Consider the following 13834-nt stretch of genomic DNA (forward strand, 5'->3'; position numbering starts at 1 on the left):
CACACACACACACACACACACACACACACACACTGTAACACAGCATTGTCCTTACAAATCCGTCGAGACCCACAAGAGGGATGCTAATCCTCTGACCTATTTGATCCCTTGTCACCATTGTTATTATGTGTCAGGCGTTGTGCCAGTGGGCAGCCAGCTGTGTGAGGATGAGTTTAAAAGGTCACGGTGCAGAGTTCATGGACGGATTACTGGGCCTTCTCATTTATTCTAATGGAACGAATCACTTCTCTAAAAAAATAGCTGGCATTCCTTCACACTTTAGATGTCCCGTTTTTGTCATGTGTACAGTTTTGTGTTACTACGCTTATATGGAGAAATACCTGGGGGTCATCGCCAGGATCTGCCGCTGGTGAGGGTTCTCCCGGCAGAGGCTCTCCATTGTGAACAGGGGATTCCTGAGAGGGGGTGTCAGGGGGGTTGATGACGACGGACCTCTCAGAGCGACTGCTGTCTTTACTGCTGCTGGCCTTGTGCCGCTCACGGCTTCGATCCCTGGAGTTGAACAAACACACAATGACCGTGAAGAAGGGTATTCGTAAGATCAGAAACATATACTCGTGTGCTCATATAATTGTTGATCATTGATTAATCTGCAGATTATTATCTTGATTCATTTTTTTGTCTATAATAACACAATTTTCCCCCTACTAGTGTTTCCAAGTGGTATTACTGTTAGTGCTGCCGTCACAAAAACAAGCAGATTCATTTCCATTTCCCTCAGAGTAACAGTTACCAACAACACAGGACAGGATATGAGTTCATTCATTCATTTAGTTAATAATGGAGACATGAAGGAGATAGAAATGGCGCCAGTCAGCCTTCATTTTCCCGACAGATTTCGTGCTCAGTGGCAGGCGAAATAGTATTGTGAGGAAAGGGAGAAAGCGAGGTTTCTATGGAGCCATCTAAACACTGATGGTGTCATTATTCTATAGCCATGACATTATGCAATTAACATTCACTTTATAAGGATATGTTAAAGCAGAAAATCTTGTCTATTGCCAATTTAATTTGCCAGAGCTCAAGTTGATGCACTCTCAAAACTTTCAGTTTTGTCCAAAGTAAATCAGTTTACGTAGTTAATTACTTCTATATGTCAAAAAATAAATAAATAAAAAATCATATTTAAACTGTGAAACGAGCAAATGTTTGGCATTTTTCCTTGAAAAAATGACCAAAGACCCAAAAATGTACTTATTAATCATTTCAAGTCTAAAGTCATGCATAAAAATATCTAATGTTTCAGAGTACTCAAGCAACAATACCAGCCCCGTCACCAGAATAAAATGTTGGCATATGTTCAAATTCGTACGTAGCATATTGACATTTCTACAATACATGTCATATTATGTGCACATTACATGTATATAAGCCGACTTCCATTTGGAAAGGGGGAGGGGATAGTGGACAGCAAAATGGCTACAAAGCCAGAGACCACTGTTCAAGACTGCATTTCAACATTTGTTGTGTTTTTTTTTTTTGTCTAAACATAACAAGATCACCACATAAAATGAAACACTGAAAATAAAGGAACATAAAGCTGTAACCTAAAGGAATGTAAAGTTTCAACATTTCCGTAGTTTGCAGAAATGCACATTGCCAACATTTATTCTGGTGACTGGGTTGCCGATATGCACACAAAACAAGAGCTGTAATGATACATTGATCAGTATAAGAACAGAGAATTCTCAAAAATTTGCAAAAAATCTGCTTCTTTCTTTGTCTTTATGATGGCAAACTGGATATATTTAGGCTTTTGGACCATTTCTAACAAATCAAGACATTGAAAGATGTCACCATGGACTCTGCAGGCCTAATGATGAATCAGTACACAGGCACAATACAATGCTGATTATTTAATCATGATAATAACTGTTAGCTGCAGTCCTGCATGGCATAAGCTGGTGGAAAGGAAGGGAAATGAATATTCCAGCAGACAAACATAGGAGGGAGGAATCGACAGGATGGGAATCAAATGATTCTCTCATTTGTGGAATAGGCCGAGTGAAATAGGTTAGAGCCACTCAGCTGTGACGACCCTAATCCACAAGCTCTGTCTGTCTCAATCTCTAGCTCGTCCTGTCTCTTAGTCCCTCATCTGATTTATTTGGCTACAACCAACATGTGGCTGGCTCAATCCGAAGACAAACACAACAAACCCAATTTGCACGGAGGGCGTTGCATTAAATACCACAACAAAGGCGGCTGCTAGAGGTGCAGCATGTGATCCGGTAGACATTCCTATCATGGAAAAAGGAGACAGACAGCGGAGGAGCAGACAGTCAGATGAGAGGGAAGGCAGACAGACAGGAAACATACCCATGTCGGTTTGATCTCCCGGAGCGGCTGGAGTGATAGGAGTAGCCTGAGTGGGTCGACTCAGTGTCCATTCCAACGCCGTTCAGAGGCGCCGATTGGCCAGGGATGTGAGGAGAGACTGGTCAGGTGGCAGAGAGGGTAAGTTGGCAGCAGTGTTCAGGAGGAGGAGTGGGTTTCTATAGAGACGGGCCGCAGGAATCCTCGACGACTGACAACTACTCCAGAGAGCTGCTTTGGTAGCCACATTGACCTGAGAGATAGAAGAACAGAGGGTATGAGGAATGCATTAAAGCTGCTTTCTAACAAATAATGATTTATTGGAATATATTTCTGGAGAGGCTTGTTATCGAAATATTAAAGTCATCTCCATTTGTATTATCTGTAGCCTACTGTAAGACTGGAAGCGCAGGAGGATACACAAGATTATTTATCATATAAAGGGGAATTCTGTTCTTTTTTAAAACTGGGCCCCTTATTTACATATTTTGGTATGTAAATGATTTATACTCAGTAAAGGTTTTGGTCAGTCCGACAGTACGCCTCAGCTGGCAGCCGCAACAAGGCTGCAACAGTTGCAATCTAATCCTTTGGGGCAACTTCATCTAAGTTACATCCACCAAAAGTGCTTGTTTCTGCTGCTGACAGTGTCTAACAACATTACCTTATGATCTAGTTTGATAAGTATGAAGATCTTTTTTGTCACCAGAAACACAAGTCTCACTCGAGGAGAAGTCTCGCTCTGAAATCTTGTGAATGGTGAGTTGTTATAGGAAGATGACGGTAGAAAGAGTTGGAGAAAGAAGTTGGAGTTCACCTAAAGGAACTGCCAGCAAGAATTTATTTCCAAAATCTGTAGTTATCATTTCTAAAATGTTGTTGACACTTAGAATAACAACTTCAGCCTGCCAGTGACATAAACATGCAGTGTCAGTGGACATAACTTTGAAGGTCGCAGTTGCCCCAAAGGATTATGTTCCATCCGTTGCAGCCGTGTTGTAGCAGCCAGCTGAGACAATCTACTGGAACTGATTCCACAACTTTTGGTCCGTATGAATCATTTACACAACAAAACAGTTAAATATACGCTAAAAATAGCAGAATTCCCCTTGTTTATTCCTGTCTACCTCTGTAAAAGGCTTTCCCCTGTCTCTAACAGCTATATATAGCTGGCTACTGGATGGAAAATCCAGTCTATTATGTGGTGTTTGCACTGTAGACACATGGGCTTGGAATCATTTACAAGTCGAACTTTATTTGGAAACACTGCTTTATAACTAGGCATTAAAACACCACATTCAAAACATGTTTCAGGAAGAATGTAACTGTTTTAATTGGTCGAGCTCTCTCCGTTATGTCTCTCAAATCAATTGTGTGCCTGTGTGTTTCGTAAGTGACTGTGACTTCATGCTGCCGTTTTGGCGAGATGTCAGTTTTAAAAGAAATAATGCATCTCAGCAGACTTCCTGGTTAAATAAAAAAGTGAAATAAATAAAGATTTATTGCTGAGACTGCTACAGACGTACTGAAGAAGGGTGGGGGTGGGGGTGGGGGAATGGAGGCCAGTGCAACCAGCTTCAACACAGTAACTGTAGAAGATTTGACATGAAATGTGTTTAAAAAGAATACAACTCTGTTGGGGTAAATGCTAAGGCCTTCATTTATTTATGTATTACTTTCTGGCATAAAGGCAGTAAAATTTAAGCGTCATTAATCTAAAAAGTACTAGAATCCACTTTAAAATAGCCACCATGTATAAAATTTGGATTGTAGAAATTTAAATTTCCATCATACTGATAAAACTAAATCATCCGCACAATAAATGAATAAATATATTAAAAAAATAAATGAAATAAGTGGAAATAGTCAAAAGGAAATAGTAGGAAATTACCATAGTGTCCTCTTTTATACCACAAAAGCATACAAATATTACAAAATGTGGTCCTTTAATAAATACATTCTCAGTTTTACGTCTGCGGACTCTCCATCCTGTCAGTCCTGTTTAGGTCATTATGAGGTTGTCGGACTGAAACTATCAGACTCACTTCCTGGCCTCTAATGTAGTCTGTGTGATGCATGAGGACGCCTTGGTGCCTCACCATGCATGACCGTTCATTTAGACCTCAATCTACACCCTGTCTGTCTCCCAGCTGTTGTCCTGACGACCACCTGCCAATCAGCATCCCCAAGCCCTGTCTCATTTTACGAACTGGAATTATTCTCCCTCCCGTCATTTACAGGCTATTTGTTATCTCTGCAGCAAATGGTGCATATGAACAGAAAAGAAATAGCTCATTCAGCATATTAGGACATGAATCCAGACAGCGGCGTGGAGATGATGCTCTGGAAACGACGCTGCAGTGTAGCTGATTCCCATTAAGATGATACAGATGGGTTTTCCCCTCCAGCTCTACCCATTAAAGGAAAAATGGCCCGTGCATATGATGAACCGCAGATTTTCCATTCAGGATCGACGTACAATGCATATAAATTATGTAATATTACCTCTGGCTGTCTATAGGTTTACATGTGTCACACAAAAGCTAGAATTTGTATTATCCTGCAGACCTGTACAGTAACCTACTATTATCTGAGTGTGAAATGAAGAAGCACAGTTTCTCTGATGCTATTAAAAGCAGGGGAACACATGTTGAACAAGGCAGAGCTGCATATATGCAGGACTTTAATAAATATTGTACAACTCACAGCATCAAAGCTCACGTCGGAGCATCAAATTTTAAACACAAGGCAGAGTTCTGACGGAGGAAAGTCACATCTCATCCGCTCACATCTGCAGCGTCCGCTGTTGCCTTGGCAACAGTGGAGGCAGGAGGCCCCATCTAGCTGCAATAATCAATCACCCTTGCTGAGAGTAAATTTGTGTGATACACTTATGTGTGCGTGAGGGTGGGGGGTGGCACAGCGAGAGGGCACAAAGAGCAAACAATGGCCTCTCATCACACACCCAGCAGCGCCAATGTAGTTAAAGGAACAAGCCCGCGAGTTGAATAAAAGCTGTTAACCCCCTGAGTGCTGATCTCGGAGCGCGTGGCAGTGGTATGTGGGCCAAGATGATCCCTCTGAGCAACCACTCATCCACGAGACGAGCATGCAGAGGCACAGTGAACCAGGCCATGTGGAAAATCGCAGCCACGGGGTAAGAAAAACTATCGGTTACAAACCAACGGATAACTATGAATAAAGCATGCAGGCATAACAACGTGTGTTAGAGATGTGTGGCTGCTTGCTTACTCTGGTCCATCTGAAAAAAAAAAAAAAATACAGGGGTCCTCTGAGAGGGTCTCTATGTGGAGAACCGATTCTCTAGTGAAGCGTAGTTGCTTCGGTGCAGACCGTTCTGCTTGACTGCACCGGGAAGAGATTCACAAGGGCAGAAAGTGACACTAATGTAAAACAAACACTCATTAACATGTTTGTTTAGCGGATGGAGGCTGTTGCACAGTGGGAGCTACTGTAATTACGTGTGGTCGGGCTCAGAGAGCTGCTGCAAACTCATTTTTTTTTCCAAAGAGAGAATATAAACAGACCACACGATTGCAACTATGTGTGTGTCTCCATGGGCAGAGCTGAAACATCTGATAGGTCAGGGTCTTTGCAGCATTTTGCCCTGCTGATCCAACTCATCAATTATTGATGACTTGACTGAGAAAGTGGGATTTTACTGTACTGTCCCTGGCTTCAAAGACTTCAGCCTCCAGTCTGGACGGAAAAAGAGAGGTGTGGATTTTGACAGTCCATTAAAGCGCCCGATGCTGTGTTGGCACCCTAAAAGGCACCAGATCAGCCTCGTAGCTCATCTGAAGCGCATGCTGAGGTCTGGTTGCCATGGCATCTGTGCCCTCCCTCACACCCATTACAGCCCTCGTGCCTTCCTTCCTTCATGTGTGCCCTGCCCTGGTGGCATCATGCCATAATCTGCCAGATGCAGCAGCTGGCAGTCTGCTGTGCCGTGTGAGTTCATTTCCTTTAACGTTTGTTTCACAATTTCAATGCAATCTACAATCTACAACATATAGGACAGATATGACCTCAGGGCCGAAACTAATGACTATTTTCATTTTTGATTACCCCGCTGCTTGCTTTCTTGATTAATTGTTCTGTACTAGAGCTGCAACGATCAACCGATTAGCTGTTAACTATTAAATAAATCTATTTTGATAAGCTATTAAGAGAAAAGTGTTTTGAAAAAAAAATGTCAGAATTCTCTGATTCCAGATTCTTAAATGTGCATATTTTCTGGTTTCTTTCCTCCTCTGACAGTAAACTGAATATCTTTGGGTTGTGGACAAAATAAGACATTTGAGGACGTCATCTTGGGTGTTTTGGGAATCACTGATCAAGATTTTTCACAATTTTCTTACGTTTTATAGACCGAACTATAAGACTAAGAAACAAGCAAATAGTCAGACTTGACCTGGAACAACTGAATATTTGGCATTTTTAGTCCATCCTGAGTCCATCCAGTGGTGGACTGAGGATGTTTGAGTGACGAGTGAGAAAGAGACACTATTAGACTTTAATTATTAATTATTAAGACTTTATTATGTTTCGTCCACTGGAAGGGCACCCTAGAGGGCACTTTCATATCATTACTTCGAACATGGGGGCACCAATGAGGGCAACGGATCCCTCTGGACCCCTCATCCGAGTCAACCACTGAGCCTGACCTATACTCCATTTTTTGGACTGATGGCGATACTGATAAAATATTCTGATATCGATATATCAGCCGATATACAAGCATTTTCTTTTACAACGATCCCTCAAACGTGGTTATCAAACACACAGATATGTAGCGGAGGCAGGGTATTTTACAGTTCAACACTAATGTTATCATCTAAAATGGCATCAGTACAATGACACAGTAACCTTCACTGGGGATTTATGTATTATAAATTATCCTGAGCAGGCCGATACAGATATATCTGTGATAGGCCAATATCGGATTTTAATCAAATATACTGCAAAGACACACTCACACACACACACACACACACACACACACACACACACACACACACACACACACACACACACAAGTGCCACAGTCCAGTAAGCTGGATAAGACCTCTGAAACAAATCAAAGAAAGGGTGACACAGCCTGTGCCAGTGTTATTTATAGTGATAGCAATCTCTGATCCCTCCATGGACTTCAGATAACCCAGAGGAACAGCTGCTGATTAACATATTATAACATCTCTGCATAAAAGGGAGCCGAGGATGCTCAGGCATGAAACTCCCACGGAAACATTTTCTTCTCATTCATGACCTCCTCCCCTCACTTCCTGTGTGTTTTCCTTTCATTGTTTGATGTGTCACATTTGATTCTTGGCTCAGAAACATTTTTCAGAGAGCAAACCCGTGACCTTTGATTGACTGGATCGAGTCTGAGCCACTCCCACCCTGCTGCTCTCTCACACACCCTGCAGTAAAAGGAGAAAGTTAAGACCTGACACAGTCCTGTGGAATGCAAACTTAGTCCCCCTCTGATCCGCTCATGTGGAACTAAATAAGAGTACAGTGGAGGGAGAGGGAGCTCGGCAGATACCTCAGCACATTCCTGCTTTAAGAGCACTGCTTTTATGCCTGTACATACAACTACTCTACAATGCAGCGTGCTATCCGAGCCTTGCAGGACCCTAATGCACCTAGCCTTAAGGTAGCTCCTCTTCTCCTTACACTTGTGACACGCTGCCTGCCAGCCAGAAATGAGGGTTTAAAAAGAGAACAATGAGGAAAGCATCACCAACACCACTTTCCCTTGATCAGTCAGGCAGGAGTGGCTTCCAGGGGATGACAGTGTCCCTAAACCTCTCTGCACAGCACCTATCAGCACTGCTCAATAATAAATGAGTGTAGGTGCTGCACAGTTTCACTGCATCACCATCATCATCATCATCATCATCATCATCATGACTCCGAGACACTGAACAAGGCAGCACCGACAGTGTCAGAGGAGGCTCGTCATAGTAACACCTCATCCAGCTGTGCAGCCTCCAGACAGCTGCTGATGATGGCGATACACACCGTCACCCCGCAGCAGCAGCATCTGAAAAACGCCCTTTATTTTACAGGCTTCAGGGTCTGGAGGAGAGAGGGACGTGGTGTTACTTCTCTGTTACACAGAGGCAGCTTCGGTTACAATAGATCTCGTTTCAGTCACATCCTGAGCACCATTAACCACAGGAGATACTATCACCCCCCCAAAATGCATGCATTCTTGTGGTTTTATCTCATTACGCACGCATAACAGATACAGGAGCAGTGTCTTATTATAAACTATGGTTGCAGACCTCATATAAATTCAGGATAGGAGCACTAAATGCCTGTCTGATGAGAAGGAACCATTTTTTTTTCACGACGGCAGCATTGAACTTGATCAGTAATTCCTGTGAGGGGTTGTGGCTCCGGCTTATGCCAATGATATACCCGGTGTAATGAGCGCAGCACCGCGATTATCAGTTCATCCACCTACCTTTAATGTCCCAGATGTGTGTCAGATATTCCTCCACAGGAGTCAGCGTCTCGATGAACCGCTGCTGCTGCTGCCGCTGCGGCTGCTGAGGCGCGTCTGTACCGTGCTGACAGAGCAGGGCAGCTCCCTCATACGAGCCTGGCCATTGTGGTGAGCAGCAATACCAGAGAGAGAGGCAGCATGGAGGTAGGCTACAATACGCGTCCGAGCCCAGCCGGCGGGTTGCGCACTGAGATGAGTAGTTTCAGCTGGAGGCCGCAAGAGGTCGTCCTTTAAACAGGAAGTTGGTCCATTTTCACCATTTGGAGATTTTGTTTCGTTTACTGTTGCTTCGCTTCAATGTTTGTGTTTCACCATGCAGGATGATCTTTGCGATGGAGCCCATTTCCGCCAGATAAGGAAAAAAGACAATTATTTTGAGATAGAAAGTCTAAAATAGTCACAATTATGAGATAAAAAGTCGAAACTGAGATAAAAGTCATAATTATGGGATAAAAAATCAATTAAAGTCATAATTATGGGATAAAAGAAAGTCAAAACTATGATGCAAAAAGTCATTATTATGAGATAAAAGTAATTGTTAAGAGATAAAACGTCACGTGTATCTAATAATTTCGACATTTTTTATCCCATAATTATGACTGACCCATGGGAATATATTTTCTTATTCTGGCAGAAATGGTTTCCATATAGTGCAGGGTTTGATACTAGAAGGCAGTTTTCACGTTTATCATCTGGAGGGGGAATGTTTGTCTGTGCTCACCTTAAAACTGGAGTTTGATCTGATGATTTTGTGACATCACAACTAGTTTGGATCCCAAATTAAAGTTTGCATAGTCATAGAATATGGATTCTTCAGTTAGGGAGATAAGTAATTTATTCAACTTAATTAAACTTTAAACAAAAACCAACCAACCAAACAAACAAAAGACAATAAAAACAAAAATATGTTTATTCGAGGCAGAATTTTAAATGTATCAATAAACATGCTTTTGTGGGTTTTCCTCTGGGTGCTCTCATTTCCCCCACTATCAAAAACATCTATATTAGACAGTGCCCTTGACAGAGGCACTGACCTAGAGCTTGAGTTGGTCCTTGGTGCTGAATGGGGGCGGCCTACTACTCCTCAAGGACAGGTTAAAGCAGAGAAGTGACAACAAAGATTTTTTTTCTTTCAGGTTCGTTGTTCGTTGTGATATGCACAGACACTTTCAGGGTCGTGACATGTCACCTGTGGACTGCGGGAGACAGAAACTGAGTGGGGGGAAGATAAATCAGCTACTTTAGGATATTTCATCTCTGGCCAGACGACAGAGACAAATTGAAAAGGAGAAAGGTCATTTAACACCACTGTGACATGGGTCACTTTTACACCAAGGTCAAAAAGACGCAGGTAAGCCATGGTAGTAACAGGTGACAGATTGCGGTGTTTATTAAATGTTCAACTGATGTTTGCTACATTTTATTTTACTGTATTATCAGCAGAAAACAACAACAATAACACCAGTGGCTAAATCACATAATACACCAGTATTGAGTTGAAGTTCAGTAGCTGGTTCAGCTCCTTTTTTGACATTTGATAGTCACCAAAAATTTGAACATCTACAATTTCATAACAACCAGGCAAACTCCATCTTTTGATGAATCTCATGTGATATGATTGAAAGCCCCAGAACAGCTTCTAATGCAAATAAAGCAGTTTTTAAAAGGCAAAATGTATAAGATTCACTTTGAAATAAAAGTTATTAAAAAGTGAATTTTAACTTTTTACTGTTAAATTCTCCATTGTGAAACTCCATCAGAGGGCAGTGTTGCTCCTTCACATCTCTGTCTGACGAGTATGCACCAGACTGACCAAAACTAATGCAGAAAGTGTGACATTTAAAGAGGGAATGTCCAGAATAAAGTAAAGTGGTAGCTCCAAACCTGTTCACACATGAGAGTAAATTAAGGAGAAACTCACTTCCAGACACTGTGGTGTATGACAGAGCTGTGACTTAAACAGCCTGCAGTTTTTCTGTCTACTTTTAGCATTTGACCCACAAAACTATCCAGAATATTAATAACCATCTTCATTGGCTTTAGAACTTCCTGCCCCATTTAATCTTAAAATCTGATGTCAGGCCCGGCCTCTCTCCTTCTACTTCCCATCATACCTATTATATCCAGTGTGTAGACGAAGTGTGTAGTGTGTGTAATGTGCGGTGTGTAGACAAAGGGCTGTCACTCTTGCTGCTGGAGTGGTCATGAACAATACCTCGAGCCCCTTGGGCCACATTACACCGCAGAGACTCGCATAAAGGGACGAGAGAGGGAGCGCAGGCAGCCTCTGACTAATGGAGAGAGAAATCAAAGGGATAAGCAGCTCATATCCACTGAGTGATCTCATAGGGAAATATAAAAGCAGCATGTCAAAACACTGAGGAAAACCTGCTCCATGATTTATTTTTGTTTCCATAAATTATGCATGTTCCCGTTTGGATAAATGAAAGGACAAAAAAGGACAATTGTGTTGTTTTACTACTGATGTAAAGAATCCTGGAACAGAATTCAAATATAAAGGCAGGTTCCATCTTAAGATGTGGTGGTGGGACTGTTTCATCCAGATCTGAAACAAATCATCTTGCGATTAATCCCAAAACACAAAACACCTTTCTAATCTTTTAATTAAAACAAAAATTCCTAGTATTGTGATGAAAAATTGGGACCTTGACCGTGGGCTGCTGACAGTAAGACAATCATGCATACCTAAAGGGGAACTATGTTGTTTCAGTGGCAAAATCCAAACTCAGAATTTTAATATTTACAATATTAATGAGGTAATAATACAAACTCAGAAATATTTATTTTTATAAATAAACACGCTGTTCTCAGAGGAAAATAAGGTCCTCAAAACACTGTTTGAAGCTGGAAAGGTGGCAGGGTCCGCCACATATAAACAAAGTAAAACAGTATGACATTGTGTTGTCCTTTAAGGTCAGTTTGTTTATTCAGTTTAATCAGTCATGAAAACAAAGAGTGTTTGTTTATTTAGTTTGTTTAGGCATAATAAAAACCAGTCAATGAAGATCTTTGTCTTACGATTAAAATTTCTTCCCTAAAGCTACATAGTGCATCTTTAACATAGTGTTGGAAAATACTCCAAAATGTGTATTTGGCCACCAAGTTCATCACTGCTAATAGAGTTAGTATCACAAGGCGTTTTGGCCCTGTCTTGTTTTCTTTCACATCACTGTCTCAGTTATGTGCATTTAGGGGAAATGGGGCACAATTAAATAAAGTTTTGCTTGCTTCTCTTAATGGCTTTACTTGGAATAAAAAAGGGATAAAAAACTAAATTAAAATCTTAAATAGTCAAACAATGCTTTCAGAAGACACAAGTTAAAGGACGTCCATAATGCGTTTTCATTTTGTTCCTTTCCAGTGTTACTTGGTCAAGTGGTTCTTGTGCATGTAAAAGTTCTTGAAAGTTCAAAAGGTCAACGTCCACATCAACAGAAGCTCCTCTCTCCCACAGCAAACACTGCTCCTGAAATGCCTCGCCAGTAGTCCCGCCTTTAGTGACATCACATTACTACACAGAGTCACACACTTGCATAAGTCATGCCTAGCTACTAATTTGGCAGGAAAGAAATTGATTTAGCACAGCTGCTCTATTGTTGTTAGTGATGCTGGCTCAGGTGTGTGTGTGGTGACCAATCAGAGCAGACTGGCTATTCCGGAGGAGTGCGGGCCTTAAAGAGACAGGAGCTAAAACAGAGCGTCTCAGACAGAGGGGGAATACAGTGCTGGACAGTATGAGGAAGCTCAAGTGTTTATTGAGCATTAAAGCATGTAAACCTATTAGTAACCCAAAATAAAATGATGAGCCTGACAATTGGTTATATGTCTCCTTTAAGATGAAATCCAATGAGGCCTAGAAGAAGAAAGAAACCTTGTGGGTTCAGAGATATTAGAAGATAACTGGGATCAAAACAGCATCAAAAAGTAAAAAACAAAAAAACAAAACATGTATTTACAACATATCTGAACGTCAGTCCCACATTGTGAAATTACTGTAGACTATTTCTCGTGTGACTGAAATAAATATATTTACAAATTGGTCCAAACAGGAAACAAAGTCACAACAGATAGGCAGCAACAGATCAAGCATAGCAAAGTTTTAGTAGTTTGGCTACACAAATATAATATACAGCAGCATTCTCAATATTTCCACTTCTTTTTATCCTTGTGTGCAGTAAGAATAAACTCTTAACTGTTTCCAATGATGAAAAGTCAGTGCGATGTTCCCATAATCATGCACAGCAGTCTACAGTGTGTCTACATCAGGGTATTCCTCCAGTCTTGTGGTATCAATCCCCAGAAATCATTCATCTGTCGTGGCTGGTTACAAACAGTCCTCCTGCCTCCACCTGTCCTCCCCACAGCCTACACATCCAGCACGTGGTGCAGGTATGAGATGTAACAAATGGCGAGCCGCAGGATCTCAATCTTGGACAGCTTCTTGTCCGGCGGGAGGGTCGGCAGCAGCTTCCTCAGCTCCGCAAAGGCCACGTTGAAGGCCACCACGCGCACCCTCTCCCTGGTGGCGTGCGCGGATCGATATTTGGCTGTCGCGCGCCTCCTCCGCCTCTTCTCCTCCCTGCTGAGGCCGGCCACGTGCACGGAGCGCGCGGGTTCGGTCGGCATGGAGCCACAGTGCGCGTTCAGAGTGTCCAGGAGGGTCTCTGAGTCTGTTTGACCCCAGGGAGGGTCGGAGCCGGGCGGGTCCGGACTGAGCATCATGGTTCTGGTATCAGACTGGAAAGACCCTGAAGAGAAGGTGTAGAAATACATCCAGAAATGTTTGGAAATGATTCTGGTTCAACTTTTTTAGGACTCATTGTACAAACAATGGCCATGGTACAATAAATTACTTTATGTACTCTGAAAAGTAACAAGTAACTAAACTTATCAAATAAATGTAGTGGAATAAAAAATTCAATATTTGCCTCCAGTTGT

The 13834-nt window shown here is 41.9% G+C and overlaps 2 protein-coding genes across 2 annotated transcripts in view; both read right to left on the reverse strand.

The window, feature by feature from the left end:
- Positions 1-2411, reverse strand: part of LOC141001967 (vang-like protein 1) — a 16381-nt gene extending 13970 nt beyond the window's left edge. Inside the window, exons 1-2 of the mRNA XM_073473131.1 lie at positions 2341-2411; positions 342-513 (exon numbers count right to left, since the gene is read on the reverse strand). Of these exons, the coding sequence (XP_073329232.1) occupies positions 342-513; positions 2341-2411 (243 nt within the window). The remainder of the gene's footprint in view (positions 1-341; positions 514-2340) is intronic.
- A 10787-nt stretch (positions 2412-13198) lies between these two features.
- LOC141001881 (helix-loop-helix protein 2-like) lies at positions 13199-13618 on the reverse strand. The gene has a single exon (XM_073473031.1). The coding sequence runs from the start codon at positions 13616-13618 to the stop codon at positions 13262-13264; it is 357 nt and encodes a 118-aa protein (XP_073329132.1). The 3' UTR covers positions 13199-13261.
- Between the last annotated feature and the right edge of the window lie 216 nt (positions 13619-13834).

This window comes from Pagrus major, chromosome 9 (assembly GCF_040436345.1).
Source record: "Pagrus major chromosome 9, Pma_NU_1.0".
Classification (NCBI taxonomy): Eukaryota; Metazoa; Chordata; class Actinopteri; order Spariformes; family Sparidae; genus Pagrus; species Pagrus major.

Excerpts from the sequence above, each read along its gene's own strand:
- LOC141001881 (XM_073473031.1), bottom strand. The coding sequence starts at position 13,618 with ATGATGCTCAGTCCGGACCCGCCCGGCTCCGACCCTCCCTGGGGTCAA.